Source organism: Mauremys mutica, chromosome 15 (genome assembly GCF_020497125.1).
Source record: "Mauremys mutica isolate MM-2020 ecotype Southern chromosome 15, ASM2049712v1, whole genome shotgun sequence".
Taxonomy (NCBI): Eukaryota; Metazoa; Chordata; order Testudines; family Geoemydidae; genus Mauremys; species Mauremys mutica.
Genome location: NC_059086.1, coordinates 4235578 through 4251534, shown reverse-complemented (window position 1 = coordinate 4251534; position 15957 = coordinate 4235578). Strand labels below are relative to the sequence as shown.

The 15957-nt window shown below is 57.0% G+C and overlaps 1 protein-coding gene across 2 annotated transcripts in view; it reads right to left on the bottom strand.

Annotated features, from left to right (window-relative positions):
- DLL3 (delta like canonical Notch ligand 3) overlaps window positions 1–15957 on the bottom strand; it is a 289255-nt gene that overhangs the window by 209144 nt on the left and 64154 nt on the right. For both annotated transcript variants that reach the window (XM_044988212.1, XM_044988213.1), the window contains exons 8-9: window positions 14927–15143; window positions 7436–8102 (exon numbers count right to left, since the gene is read on the bottom strand). In XM_044988212.1, the coding sequence (XP_044844147.1) occupies window positions 7436–8102; window positions 14927–15143 (884 nt within the window). The remainder of the gene's footprint in view (window positions 1–7435; window positions 8103–14926; window positions 15144–15957) is intronic.

Below are 15957 nucleotides of genomic sequence, written 5' to 3'. Positions count from 1 at the left end.
ATGTCCCAATTTTATAGGGACAGTCCCGATATTTGGGGCTTTTTCTTATATAGGCTCCTATTACCCCCCACCCCCTGTGCCGATTTTTCGCATTTGCTTTCTGGTCACCCCAGGGGCATTTCTCCTGATGCAGGAGATCAGCCCGGATGACCACGGCGGCCTTGGAATCTAGGCCTCACACTGGGGGCCAGTTTGCGTATTAAGGCTAATCAAGAGATTGCAAAATTGACAAGAGAGGAAATCTACAGGAAGGAACGATTAGCAAGGGGGCTGTGTGTGGGGGGGGCTCTGTTTCCAGATAAGGACAAAGGATGGGTCTGTATGTCTAGGGGTGGCAGGGGACCCCCTGGATCCTTCACCGAAGAGGCCAGCTGACCGCACGGTTCTCTCATAAGCACTGGTGAGCCGTACATTACTAGCCAGGAGAGTATCTTGTTCATGACATCCAGCGACCTGCATGGTAGAGTTGCCAACTTTCCAACGTCTGAAAACTGCTCCGCCCCCAAAGGCCCTTCCCCTGGCTCCGCCCCCTCCCCAGAGGACCCGCCCCACTCACTTCTCTCCCCTCCAATCAATCAAATCAAAACCACCTAAGCCCCAAAGCAGGAATTACTGTAGAAAATGGCACGTTTCCTCCCCTCGCTTTCAATCTTAACCATTATCCTTTCTGAGGAAAGGAGGGAGGTGAAGATTTGCTGCAATACGAGGGCGACCAGACAGCAAGTGTGAAAAATCAGGACAGGGGAGGGAGGCGTAATAGGTGCCTCTATAAGACAAAGGCCCGGATATCGGGGCTGTCCCTATAAAATCGGGACAGCTGGTCACCCTATGCAGTATTTGTCAGGGTACTCTGGGAAGTGCCAAGGAGTTGCTCACAACCACTGCAATAAGTGCCATTACCTCCATCCCCAACCCTGCACCGAACCAGAGCTGCTACGGAAAAGAAGAGGGAAGAGACTGCTGCCATAACAACCTTTCAACAGCAGCAAAGAGTCCTGTGCATCCGACGAAGTGGGAGTTCACCCACGAAAGCTCATGCTCCAATACATCTGTTAGTCTATAAGGTGCCACAGGACTCTTTGCTGCTTTTACAGATCCAGACTAACACGGCTCCCCCTCTAATACTTGAACCCTTCAACAGAGAACTGTTGGGATACTGAGAATTACTACACAAGGGACTGGCCCGCTACGTTGTACTGGACACAAATCAGCCATCAAGAATTGTAACATTCAAAACCCAGCAGGAGAACACTTCGATCTCCCTGGACACTCAATAACAGACTTAAAAGTGGCCATTCTTCAACAGAAAAACTTCAGAAACGGACTTCAACAAGAAACTGCAGAACTGGAATTCATTTGCAAACAGGACACATTCAAATTACGCCTGAATAAAGATTTTGTAGTGACCCAGCCACTCCCAAAATAATTTTCCCTCTGCTGATACTCACAGCTTCTTGTCAGCTGTTGGAAATGGGCAGGTCCACCTTGATTGCTCGTTAGCACTACAAAAGTAATTTTCCCTCTCTGATATTCACCCTTCTTATCACCTGTTGCGAATGGGCCACTTCCACCTTAATTGAATTGGCCTTCTTAGCACTGACTCCCCCCCACTTGGTAAGGCAACTCCCATATTTTCATGTGCTGTAATATACATACTGCTTACTGTATTTTTCACTCCATGCCATAGGCGCCCATCCCGTGGGTGCTCTGGGGCTGGAGCACCCATGGGGAAAAATTGGTGGGTGCTCAGCGCCCCACCCCACCCCAGCTCACATCCACCTCCGCTCCTCCCCTGAGCATGACACGTGGCTTCTTTTTCCCCCTGGCTCCCAGCGCTTGCTGCCACGAAAGGGGGGGCGGAGAGGAGAGGGAGTGTGGCACATTCAGGGGAGGAGGTGGGGCTGGGATGGGGATTTGGGGAGGGGTCCAATAGCGGCAGGGAGGGAGCGGAGTCGGGGCAGGGACTTTGGGGAAGGGGTTGGAATGGGGGCGGGACAGGGGCAGGGCAGGGGTGGAGTCAGGGCAGGGGCGTGAGCACCCCCCGGCTCCATGAGAAGTTGGCTCCTGTGCTCCATGCATCTGATGAAGTGGGTTCTAGCCCACGAAAGCTTATGCCCAAATCCATTTGTTCGTCCCTAAGGTGCCACAAGGACTCCTTGTTTTTGCTGATACAGACTAACCCGGCTGCCCCCCTGGAACCTGCACCAGGAACAGTACTGGGCAGCACCAAATATCCAAGCAGAAAACGTATTTCAGCCACAGAAGCCGGCTCTGATTCCCCGTCTCCCCTCTGTACAACGAAAGCAAAACATGGACTTTGGCGGGCTGCATTTTCAGTTTGGCTGAAAAGCCCAGTCTTGCCCCCTCCTCTGTCCAAAGAGACAGCACCCGGGCCTCACCATCCCCAAAACCGCACTTGGAGCGGGTGAAACGTCCCTCTCTGCAGAGAGCTCGGTGCTGGCCAGAGAGAAGGTCCACGGATCAACGAGGCAAGTCCCGTAAATAACCCCAACCAGGCAGCGGGTATTTAGGACCCTCCTTAAGACGCATCAAGGAGGGGGGAGGGAAGAATGCGGGGAGAAGGAGAGAGACCGACTCTACTGAGCTAAATCTCCAGTGCCCCCCCCAAAAAAGTTAGAGCTTTAAATAAGATCCAGTACGGACCCCCCCACACACATATACACACCAAGGGCAAAGATACAGCACATAGTAATTCCAGGCTGATGGGATCTGGGGCAGGTGGGGGTGGGGGGGACTGTGGTCTCCCTGTTTCTCCTGGGGAATGAGTGGGAGAGGAGCCGGCTCTAGGTTCTGCAGCGGTGTGGCGGGGGGGGGGGGGGAGGGTTGTTTGCAGAGGCAGGGTGCATGCCTGGAAGGTGGGGGTGAGGCTCAGAGCCACCGTGACCCCATTGGGTGTGCGGGGCACGTGGGGTTTTCCAGCCGCAGGGGATGGCTGGGGACACAGCGGCTCCAGGCTGTGTGCGCCGTGGCGGGGAGAGGGGTCGAAAGGGAGGTGAAACACTCCCCCCTCACTTGGGGGAGCAGGGACCTCCTGCCAGGGCCGAGTGGGAACCCCCTTCCCCGCGGGCTGGCCCGGGCGCCAGGCAGGGGGCACAGCAGGTGCGCGGGGAGGGCGCCCCGACCCAGCTACTCACCCATAGAAGGTGGGAGCTGGCAGTGGCGGGGGGGGGGCACTGCCTGCAGGGCAGGAGCCTGGGCTGCTCCTGGGTGCGCTCTCGCTGCCCATGCCCGGCGCTGCTGCTGCCACCGCCGACGTGGCTGCTGCTGGAAGAGGCGGCGAGGGAGGCTCCGGCGGCGTGAGGTGGGAGCGGGCACAGGCTGGGGGGAGGATGGCGGTGGCATAACCACTTGCTGCCCCCCCACTGCCGGCTCTGCGCCACGATCCTCTCACAGCGCCTCCCTGCCTGTCATCCGCTTGCTTGGCTCCAATTGTCCCGGCAGCCCGGCAGGCAGTAACCGGACTTTGGGTGTCCGGTGGGTGTTTCTGACTGGACACGGTCAGGTGCCCTGTTCAACTGGACGTTCCAGTCGAAAACCGGACACCGGGCGACCCTCGTGTGTGGAGCGGCGCAGGGAACCGAGGCGGAGCTGGGACCAGAGGAGCTGGACTCTCCGGAGGGCGCGTGGAGGGCTCAGGGGTGAGCACAGGGACCTGCAGCGGGACGGCAGAGCCTGCGCAGGCGGAGAGGGGAGTGCTTGAGGTGCCGCTGGCCGGCGGAGTCGGGGACCTGAGCCCCGGCAGCCCCCGACAATGCTCCCCCGCGCTAAGGAGAGGTGGCAGCGAGGTGCCGTACAGCCCTGGGTACCGCGGGGAAGCCTCGCGGGGGGCTCCTTAGGTGATGCCTCAACAGGAATAAAGCACCCGTGCTCAAAGTCACCGTGTCCCCCGAATGCTCGGTCTTTGCAGCACGGCTGGAGGAGGAGCGGAGCCGGCTCCGGGGCGCGGGGCGGAGGGGGGAGATGAATTCTAGGCCTGCAGCGAATGCCGGTCCCAGGCCGTCCCAAGGAGCAAGCCCCAGCCCTGCTGACTGCATAGCCCCAGAGAGCCCCGCAGCTCACACACAGGAGCAAAGCGCGGGCCACAGCTCAGCCCCAGGTGCTGATGGAGAGACGCTGGCCTCCGTGCAGGGCTGATCCAAAGCTGACACGGAGCCACTGGGGGAGAAGGGGCAGGTGTCCCATCAGGCCCCCAACAAGATGCTGCTTTGGGGGCTGGCTCGAGGCGCTTCACCACTGCTCTCTGGTCACTGAGCTTCACACACACATACACACACTGTACAGACAGGAAACCCAGGACGTGAGAATGTGACTTGAACACCATCAAACGGGGACTCAGAGGCAGAAGAGAACCCAGGAGTCCAGACTCCCAGCCCCCGCCCTCTAACCACTAGACCCCACTCCCCTCCCACAGCAGGGGATAGAACCCACTACGCAATGCTCCCTTTCTTAAACATCCTACTCCAGCAGACGAAGCTGCTCGAAACATCTGATGGCGTCGCCTCTTTCTGGAGCTCAGCCATCCCCGCCCTGCACCCCGGGGGACCCCCTGCCTTATACCTCCTGCTAGCAGAGGGCAGAATCCCGGCCTGGGGGCAGGGTACACAGACTGCCCCCCACGACCATCCATCTGGTGCCCACTGCTAATATGGGGGAACAGCCAGGCAATCCCCGCTGGCACAGCCAGGCCGCCCCACTCCCCCCGCAGCTCCCGGCCCCAGCAATTCCCTCTCTCACTGCATCGCATGTGGCTACGACCGCCAGTGGCACAGGCTACTGCCGAGGAGGCACGTGGAGGTGCAGCCCAGTGGCAATCTCCTTCCCCCCCACACACACACCAGGGCTACACCTTGGCTTTGAACAAACCTTTCCCAGATGAGCAAAGGCCCATAGAGCTCGGCCCTCCTGCTGCTCAGGGCCCACAGAAAGGGGCCGAGGCCTATTGGGGAGACACCCCAATCGAGCCCCTCAGTTTAGATCTAGTGCCCCTAAGAATCAGGATAAAGGATTCACATCTCTCTCGGTCCGATCCAGCTGCCAGCGTGGATGGGCGGGGCACCGCAGCGCCCCCAGGAGGCAGGGAAGCATGGCTATCCCGCAGGTAAACCGAGGCCCAGGGCGACTGCCACTGCTTTGCCTGGAGCAGCTCAGAGGCAGGAAATGAATGTTCCAGGCCAGCCTGCCTTCCCCTTGCTGGATGAATGGGGACTCCTAGACTAGCAGGAGCTGGGGTCGTGGGAAGGGACCTGCCTCCTTGCTATTCGCAGGGAAGACACGAGCACACGCGCTGCTGTTCTTCTCTGCCGTGTCATTCCAGCGAGTCTGCCAAAGTAACCCCCTGTCTGGCTACAGCCTCGCGGGAGCACCTAAGCTTCCCGCTTGAACCGTCACAGGCACGCAGCTCGGACCCTCCTGCTCCACAAGCCCAGCTCTGCCCCTGCCCCTCCTCGGCCTAAAAGAGACGCTCTGCACCCAGTAGAGGGTTTATGACCCACGGCGGGGCAGCTCCGATTGCATCCAGTAGAGGGCAGGGCTGAAACACACTCAAGGATGCAGCTTACACCGCTGCTGCTGCCGCCTTCGAGTGGCTGGAATCAGAACCTCTCTGCTGTGTGTCATAGACCCCAATCCCGCTACTGGGGATTCTCCTTGTGCTCAAGGAGGGATGGGGCGGCCCTCAGAGCAGCAAGAGCTGGTCTCAGTGACTTGATGGGTTTCTAACTTCAATCCACATCCCTTAGCAAGTGCAGGGTCCCTCTGGCCCGCGCCTTCTCCAAGCCTTTGTCCAGCCTGATTTTAAACCGCACTCACACCCCGTCCATTACGAAGCCCATTCCCAGCCCAACGGATCTCAGCTTCGAGCAGCTCATCCTGAGATTCAGCTTCATGTTGCTTTCCCCCCGGCTCTTCCCGTCAATGCTGCTGCCTAAGACAGAGCTGCAGGCCATTTCGACACACTCCGTCAACAGCTGGAAAAACCCCTTCGCCTTCTTCTAAATGTCAGTTATAATTTGTATACACAGACGTCTGTTTTTACATAGGCTGAGGCCTTCCGCTGCTGCTAAAATTCGACAGGCAAAATTCCCCCGTGTTCATTACAAAGGTCTCATCTGCACGGACACCCCTCAGCCCCAGATGCAAACTCTGCAGGTGATTCCCCATGCACAAGATGGCAACGCAACATGCTGCGCAGCTCTGCAGAGTTGCAACTGGGGGAGGACTGCACTGGTGCGTGCCGATTTCAAGGGACTGAATTCCCAGGCTGGTCAATCAGTAGGGCTCTGCAGTCAACACGCCAGTGCAGATCTCAAATGCGGTGGAGTGATTCCACTGAGTGCAGTGCCATTCTGATTGCACAGGCAGTGAAATCAGCCCCGTGATCGAGATCCGTGCTGAGTTGCAACAGTGTTTTGATAAAAACGGATCGATTCCACTGACTGCAGTGCACTGTTGATGCACAGCCACTGAAATCAGCCCACTGCAATGGAGATCCGAACTGAATTGCAATGACTGTGGTGCAGGAGGCTGATTTCGCCCACTATCCAGAGTCCTGCCTTGCAATAGAGAGCTGCATTGAGTCACTAAGCTACACTGATTGCAGTAGACTGATTGCACTGATTGCATAGTCAGTGAAATCAGCCCACTGCAATCAAAATCTGCACTGACCAGGAGTGTAAATACTGAATCGTCACCCTACACTTCAGAGAACACTCCACGGAGATCTGCAGTGCCTGATTCACTGCACTGATGCCAGCTGAGCACGCCACAGGGACATGGTGCAAGATTCCGTCCTGGGGCAATTCTCATTGACATCAGTGGAAGCTGTGCCCTCTTACACCAGGGCTGAATTTGATCCAGGCTGCAAGGTCCTGATTAACAGAGGTGCTAAACACCTGGACCGCCCCTTTATTTCAACTCGAGCTGGGAGCACCCAGCAATTCTGAGAGCCAGGCTTTGCAGCATGGCGAACGACACTGATGTCTGTGAAGATATCCGGAAATCCACCCCCAATTGCCAGCGACTGCGGCACGTGCCACTGAATCGCATTGAGTTGCCAGTGATTGCAACACACCCACTGAAGCGCACCAATTTCAGAACTCACGCCCTGAATTGCCAGTGACTGCAGCACCTCCACTGAGTTCAGAAATCATGTGCCAAATGGCTGGCTGATTTCAGAAATCATGTACCCAGTTGGCAATGACTGCAGTGCCACCCCCCCCACTGATTTCAGACATCACGCCCTGACTCGCCAGCCACCGCACCGCACCCACCGATCTGCACCTATTCGCCGACACCTGCGCCGCACCAATCTGGAGGCACGGCACCGATTCCAGCAAACACAGACCCCGCACGCACCGACCTGGGGAAAGGGAGCTGGGCCCACAAGATGCAAGGGAAAGGAGGCCCAGTCACTTACTTCTCCGGCTTCTTCTTGCAGGCGGCGTCCCCGCTGAGATCCAGCAGCTTCCGCTTGCAATTGAACTTGTCCCGGAGGCCGTCGCTGCCAAACTTGGGCTCTTTGTTGGGCACCTTGAACCGCCCGGGTGCAATGAGGAAACCTTCCCTCTCCTTCAGGTTGTTGATGGTGTCCAGGTCATTCCGCACGGTGCCCTTCCCCGCCTTGCGGCCCTGCCTCACCTGCCGCAGCACCGCCAGCGCGGCGCACGCCACCAGGGCCAGAGTCACCAGCCCCAGGGCGAAGGAGACGGCCAGGGCCATCGGGAAGGGGTCGTCGACCGCCAGCTGCCGGCTGCTGGCCGGGCTGGGGCTCTGCACCTTGAACTCGCAGCTGGAGCCCATGTAGCCGGCCGAGCACTCGCAGACGTGGCCGGAGAAGTGGGTGTAGCAGGTGCCGCTGTTGAGGCAGGGGCTGGAGCCGCAGGCGTCCACCCGCACGCTGCAGTCCTTGCCGCCGTAGCCCAGGGTGCAGGAGCAGGTGTAGCTGTTGGGCCCGTCCAGGCAGGTGCCACCGTTGACGCAGGGGTTGCAGGCGCAGTCGTCAATGTTGCGCTCGCAGCGGGTGCCGGCGAAGCCTGGCCGGCACTTGCAGAGCACCCGGCGGCCCAGGTCCAGGCAGAGGCCACCTAGGAGGAAGCGACGGAGCGAGTCAGGCGGGCGGGGGGGGGGGGGTGCCCGGCCCCGGCTGAGCCTGGGGTGGATTTGATGGGCACGAGGCCAAAGGCAGGGGGACAGGACTCCGCCACGGATGCCCCAGGGTCAGACTCCTCTAGCTCCAATCCGGATCAGGGCCCTGTTGCGCTTGGCACATGGAGTGCAGCCCGTCAGGACACCGCCCACCCGGACAATTCCCCGCCCCGGCAGGGCCCCGGGCACTGTGGGCACCTCGGACTCTCCTGGTCTCTGCCTTCCGCCTCCCGAGGCCTGAAACGCTTCAGTCTCACTAGAGCTATTGGGGTCAATGCTGGGGGGCCACAGGAGGCCAGACTAGATGAGCTGACGATCCTATGTGGGCTGGGCACGGTACACAGATATTAGACCAAGAGCTCAGGCGATCTGCTTTCCCCGATCAGAGCCGGGGGAACAGGCAGAGCTGTAAATGGCTCATCCAAGGTCCCGCAGGTGCCAGGCCTGGGAATAGAACCCAGGAATCCCGAGTCCCAGTCCATTGCCTGAGCAGCGAGAGGGGCTGAAATTTCCCCCACAAAATGCATGAGCTTCTGCACCCCCACAGCCTGCCCCATCTGCCCCCTCTGGAGGGGAGCTCTGGCTCATCGGATCCGGGTTGCCCACAAGGGAGCCCGGTTAGTGCCAAGCGGATTCCCGTGTCCTGAGCGCGCTGCCAAACAGCCACCCCCTCTGAGCCAGCCGGAGGGGAAGGATCCCACCGCACCCACCAACAGCCCGCCCAGCCAAGCAGCCCGCCCCTTCCCTGGCTTTGAGGGGAGGGTTTGCTCCTTCCCAAAGGAGTGGGACGCTGCAGTGTAAGGACACAGGAAGTAACCGATGCTGCACAGAAAGGTCTAACCCTGCTCCCATCCATCCCACTGCCACCTACCTGGGCTGTAACATCACAGTGGGAGAAGAGGAATCTTCGCCTCTCCCTTGGCACCCCATCCCCACCCCGGAAAAGTGACCCGATTGTGCCCTAAAGCACAAAAACCGTCAGCGTCGTCCTCCACCAAACACACCCCTGCCTCTCGCTGAACTGTCCTGGCCGGATCCTTGGCTGATGTAAACTGGCACAGCTCCACCGAGCAATGCCGATTTACACCAGGTGGGGATCTGGCCCCAGTGACTCCAGTGGGAGCGACACTGTTTTGTATCTCTTGGGGATCTGGCCCCAGCATCCTCCAGCAGAGAGTCTCACTGATTAACGAGGCACCAGGGATGTAATACAAGCCCCTCTATTTTTAAAGGACTGCATGGAGTGCCTCCTTGGGTGGAATACAGCCAGCCAACTCCCCACTCTCCCTCTGGGACCCGCAGGCCACAGCCAGACAGCGCCAGGATCCACTCGTCACAGCCAGATCCCCCACCCAGGATCCACAAGCCACAGTCAGACAACCCCCTGGGATCTGCAGGTCACAGCCGGACGGCACCCTCCAGGAGCCACACGAAAAATCTCCCCTGGCATTGGCTCCCCCAGCCACACAAGTGACAGGGAGCTGGAGACGCAAAGGTCATTGTTCCTGTGATCCCAGCTCACCGCAGGGCAGGACATGATTAAGGGCAGAGACAGTGTTTTGTTCCATGTCTGTACAGCGCCTGGCACAATGGGGTCTTGGGGCACCTAGGCACTACTGTAATACTCCCAACAGCACTAAAAATATACAGCGCCTGGCACAATGGAGCCCTAGGCTATGACTGCGAGGGGGTGTCCCTAGGCATTACAGTAATATACCTAATAGCAATCAAAATGTACAGTGCCCATCCGAAGAAGTGGGTATTCACCCACGAAAGCTCATGCTGCAAAACGTCTGTTAGTCTATAAGGTGCCACAGGATTCTTTGCTGCTTCTACAGAACCAGACTAACACGGCTACCCCTCTGATACTTAGCACAATAGGGGCTCCTCGGTGCTACTGCAAAGCTAATTATAATGTTTGATCCCTAGGCCACACGACCATCTAAGACCTGGACTGGGCCTCTAGTCTTGTCTTCTAGTTCCAGCTCTGCTTGCTGGGTGAGAGGCAAATCAGTTCCTTTTGCGGTCGCTCTGTGCCTCGGTTTCCCCATCTGTAAAACGAGGATAACGATACCAACCTTCTTTATAAAGTGCTTTGAGATCGGCTGACGGAAAGCGCTACGGGTGATGATTATTAGGAGATCCTGCTACGGTGCCTGATCCTGCTTTGGGCTGTAAATCCAGAGCATTTCACACTGGGTCCTGATTGGCACTGGCGTAACCGCTTGGGTCCCAGATCGGTCCCTTCTGAGCCCCCGGAGGTTTTGCTACTTCTCATTCCCAGTAGCTGGATTAGCTGGATTCTAGTCCAGCTCCTGATTCGTCGTCTCATCATCACCAGCACCACCAAAGGAAGGGTTAGCCCTGTTCCCAGCATTGGGGCACATGCTGCTCCTGGTTACCCCGGTGCAATGCCTAGGTGTACATGAGAGCAGGATTTGAAGGCACTGAGCCCTAACACAGGGCTGCATTTGAGCACAGTGCAGGAGGAAAAGGAGAAGAATGGCTGGATACTGCTCTATTTACAACCCACCCTCCCCCCGCTCCAGATCCTGGGGCTGGCTGATCCCAGCAGAAGTCAGAGCAGCCCCAAGGCTGTTGTAAACCAGGGCCGACTTTATGACCCACGGGACCTGATTGGAATACTCGGTGGCAGGGGGGGTCCGCTCCAGGTTTTCCGCAGCACCGAAGACCCCCCCGCCGCTGAAATGCCACCAAAGACCCCTGGAGCGGGGCCCCTTTAGGCGTGGGGCCCTCTTCGGCACAGGGCCCGATTCTGGGGCATCGGGTGAATCGGCGTAAAGCTGGCCCTGGTTGTAACACAGAGTTGCTGGCCACGCCTCTCCCCTCCCCAGCCAGCTGTGCATCTCCCCTGCCATGCCCCTTATCCCAGGAGACAGAATTCTGTCCAGTGCTTCTCATTCACAGGGCCTCAGATGCCAAGGCCAGACGGGCCCATTGTGATCATCTGGCTCCCCTGTGTAGCACAGGGCCATAGGACTTCACTGAAGTAATTCCTGTTTGAATTAGACCAGGTCTTTTCAAACAAAAACCCAGCCTTAATTTAAAAATTGCCAGCAATGAAGAACCCGCCGCCCCTCTCGGCAAGGTGTTCCCGTGGTTAATCACTCTCACAGTTAAAAACTGGCAGCTCATTTCCAGCCTGAATGTGTCTAGCTTCAACTTCCAGCCGTTGGATCATGTTCGACCTTCCTCTGCTAGACTGACGAGCCCAGGATCAAATTCTTATTCCCCACGTGGCTACGGGTAGGCTGGGGTCAAATCACCTCTTAACCTTCTCGTCGTTAAGCTAAAGAGACTGAGCTCCTTAAGCCTCTCACTAGAAGGCTTCCCAATCCCTTGATCATTCTCATGGCTCTTCTCTGACCCCTCTGCAATTTACCACCATCCTCCTGTGCCACACCTCCACCGACGTCCTGGATTGAGTACGCCAGCGAGGGCACAATTTGGCTTGCTGGCTCCTTACCTACCAGTCACGCCAGAACCAGGAAGAGCCCAGAGTGGCTCTCAGCTCCCCGGGGGGTGGGGATGGCGTCTCTTTCACGCACAGCTTCCTTGCCTCTTGGGACTCTCCTCCGTGCGTATAAGCAGCTTCCCATCCAAGCATTTGCCATGTTAGACTTCAGGGCCTTTTTGACGAGCTTCCTCGCCCTCTCTGAGCCCCCACTTTCGGAAGGTCAGTGATAACTTTTGGAACGATCCTTCCCTATTGGGGCGGTTCATCTTCAACCTACTAGCAGAATTCCAGCACCAGCTGCAGGCCCCATTGTGCCGGGCGCTGCACAGACAGAGAGACAGCCCCTGCCCCGAAGAGCTCACGAGCTCATACACCAATCGAGACTGGATGTTTTTTCCCCCTGAAAGATCTGCTCTAGTTCAAACCAGAAATCTGATGAGGTTCAACAAGGACAAGTGCAGAGTCCTGCCCTTAGGACAGAAGAATCTCTTGGACCGCTACAGACTGGGGATCGACTGGCGAAGCAGCAGTTCTGCAGAAAAGGACCTAGGGGTTACAGTGGACGAGAAGCTGGATATGAGTCAGCCACGTGCCCTTGTTACCAAGAAGGCTAAAGGCATATTGGGCTGTATTAGTAGGAGCATTGCCAGCAGATCGAGGGACATGATCATTCCCCTCTATTCGGCACTGGTGAGGCCACATCTGGAGTATTGCGTCCAGTTTTGGGCCCCACACTGATGTGGACAAATTGGAGAGAGTCCAGCAGAGGGCAACGAAAATGATCAGGGGGCTGGAGGACATGACTTATGCAGAGAGGCTGAGGGAACTGGGGTTATTTAGTCTGCAGAAGAGAAGAGTGAGGGGGGATTTGATAGCAGCCTTCAACTACCTGAAGGGGGTTCCAAAGAGGATGGAGCTCGGCTGTTCTCAGTGGTGACAGATGACAGAACAAGGAGTAATGGTCTCAAGTTGCAGTGGGGGAGGTCTAGGTTGGATATTAGGAAACACTATTTCACTAGGAGGGTGGTGAAGCACTGGGATGGGTTCCCTAGGGAGGTGGTGGAATCTCCTTCCTTAGAGGTTTTTAAGGCCCGGCTTGACAAAGCCCTGGCTGGGATGATTTAGTTGGGGATTGGTCCTGCTTTGAGCAGGGGGTTGGACTAGATACCTCCTGAGGTCTCTTCCAACCCTAATCTTCTATGATTCTAAGAACTAATTCAGAGCAGTCTTAGCGCTTGGGTTATACAGGAGGTCAGCGACAGATGATCACAAGGATGCCTTCTGGGCTTGGATTCTCTGACGTGTGGGAGGGGAAACTGAGGCACGGAGCAAGGAAAGGGACTTGCCCAAGGACACGCAGCAAGGCAATGGCAGAAGTGGGACTAGAACCTAGGTCTCCAGAGGCCCAGTCCAGTGCCCTACCCACTAGACCACAATACCTATTGAGCGGCTCCTCTCCAGCATGTGGTGTAGGGCTGTTGCTTCTATGATGGGAGCACTTAGGAGCCCCAGTCAAGGAGGGTCCCTAAGGGCTGCAAATTTTATGGCTATTAGGTGTATTACGGTAGCACTTAGGAGCCCGTCATGGCTCAGGACCCCATTGTGTTGGGCGCTGTACATTTCTGTTGTAATTACACATACTACAGTAGCAGCTGGGAGCTTCAGTCATGGACCAGGACTCAATGCTGCCAGGTGTAGAACATTTTTATGGCTATTAGGTGTATTACAGTAGCTCCTAGACATCCTAGTCATTGACCAGGACCCCATTGTGTCAGGTGCTGTACATTTTTATTGTGATTAGGTGTATTTGTAGCATCTAGGAGACTCAGTCATAGGCCATGACCTCATTGCACTAGACACTGTGCATTTTTTTATGGCTGTATTACAGTAGTGTGGAGGCAGACCCACCCCCCCAGCCGTGGACCAGGCCCCAGTTGTGTCAGGTGCTGTACAGACACACAAAATACAGTCCTCCCTCCAGAGAGCTCTTAATGTAGATGTCAGAAAAGACACACCAGGTGTGCAGGAATGGGGGGTGGATCAGGAGAAACTGGTTGTAATTTTCCATCAACCAGATTTTTCAATTTATCAATGTGAGAGATATTATGGGGGGCTTCGGAGCTCCCCCCAAATACTTTTCGGGGGGGGGAGAAGGGGAAAGAACAAATGAAACACCCCCCAAAACTGTCCCTTTTTTTGTTTTTGTTTGTTTCTTTCTTTTCTGAATTTTTGGCAGAAAACATTTCCCCCCCTCTTTCGGGAACCCTCGCAGGAAAAAGCCAGCCACCCTACTGCACTGCACGCCACCTTTCCAGCCTACGGGACCCCTTTTAGGAGTCTGACTGGTCTTGCGCACCCCCAAATTACACACCTCACTTCAAAACGACTTGCCTGCAAAAATCAGACGTCAAATTCCCAAAGCGTCCCAGCGCACTGCTACTGGAGAATCGTTGGCTCTCTCCTTTCGTCTGCATGAAATTGTCATTTGTACTGACCTCGCTAGCGCTTTTTACGTAGCTTGTTGTAAAAGGAGGCCAATCTCTAGATAAGTTGACGTACCCCAGAAGACCCCCGGGGGTACCTTGGCAGAGAACCACTGCACTCAGCCTGCCGAGGGAGAACGTCCCTTGCTCCGTGTGTGCCTGAGAGATGGCTAACCCTGCCCCCCCCCAACATCCTGTGGGGTGCCAAGAAACTGCTGCCCTAAACCTCACCCTAATCTCCTTAACTGCTATTTCAGAACAGCGCTAGCCCTTCAAATCCAAAGCCTGGCTTGTCCCAGATGTAGACACGGCCATGCCCTAAGAGTTTACAATCTAAATAGACAAATGGAAGGATTATTACCCCATTTTACAGATGGGGAAACTGAGGCACAGACTAAGTGACATTCTCAGTGTCACACAGGGGGTCAATGGCAAAGCAGGGAATTGAACCATGCCTCTGCTTTGGGCAGAGTCATATTCTAGTGTCTTGGGGATCTGCATCGAGGGGATCTGTTCCGCTCCATTCAGGGATTTTCCGGGCCCGCCCTGGGAAACATCAGGGGATGGCGTAGAGATTCCAGCCCACTTCCCATTCAGACCAGGGCTTCTCCAGCAGCAAACCCCTGGGCCCTGGTTAAGTGGGGTGAGACCCACCCAGCGGCTTTGTGTCACCGCCCGCCCAGAAGCTTCGGGAAGAAGAGAGCAGGACAACCCAGCAAACACCGGTTCCCCCCGCATCCCTCCCAGGCCTGCATGCTGCCTTCACCCCTGAGCCCAGAGAAGAAAGCAGCCTGGCCCTTACTGTTCAGACACGGGTTACTGGTGCACCGGTCGATCTTCTTCTCACAGTTGGAGCCGTGGTAGCCCAAGGGGCAGTGGCAGGTGTAGCCGCCCGTGGGCTTCTCGGCGCAGGTGCCTCCGTTGAAGCAGGGCCCGTCAGCGCAGGTCATGGCGCTGATCTCGCAGTTCTTCCCGTAGAAGCCCTGGGGGCAGGTGCACTTGTAGTCGTTCTCCAGATCCTGGGAGCAGAGGGAGGGAGAGAGAAAGAAGCAGCGGGTTCTAGATTTAAAGCCGTAACCAGCAGGAGAGGCCGAACGAGCACCCAATGGATCCAGGGAGCTCGCGCGGGCAGGTGCTGTGAACATCCCGGCTCCTCGTCAGGAGAAGAAAGCTGCCCTTCCGGGGAAGACGCTGCGCTGGGGCTCGGGGCTTGTCGATGCTACGGGGGCTCCGGCAGTGGCGGCGCGATGCAGCGGAACCGCGCAGCGCAGCCGCGGCCGAGAGCGACGGGAAGGGGACAGGAAAACCACCTCCCCGAGCGGCCGCCCCTAGCCTGACGGAAGCATCCTAGGGAGTGAGGTGGGCAGAGCGGTGGCTTTTTCACGCCCCTGAGCACTGTCACTACATCAACCTCATTTCTACGTCTGCGGGTGGTCACCGCGCTATTCCCAGCTCTGCCGCAGACTCCCTGGGCAGGTCTTTGAGGCCCACGTCCTCAGACGTACACAGGCTCCTAACGCCCATGGGAATTAGGCGCCTGAATACCTCTGAGGACCTGAGTCTTAAAGCTTTGTGAATGCACAAAAATTGTCCTGCTCGAACTACTTTGCTTGGCAGCTCTTTGGAGCGGGGGCTGGCTCCTTGCTCTGCCTAAGTACAGCCCCTGCCACAATGAGCACACCTAATAGCAATACAAACGTACAGCGCCTGACACAGCGGGGTCCTGCTCCGTGCCTGGGGTGCCTAGGTGCTACTGTAATACACCTAATAGCAATAACCTGTACAGTGCCTGGCACAATGGGGCGGGCCTTTTGGTCCATGACCGAGGCGCTT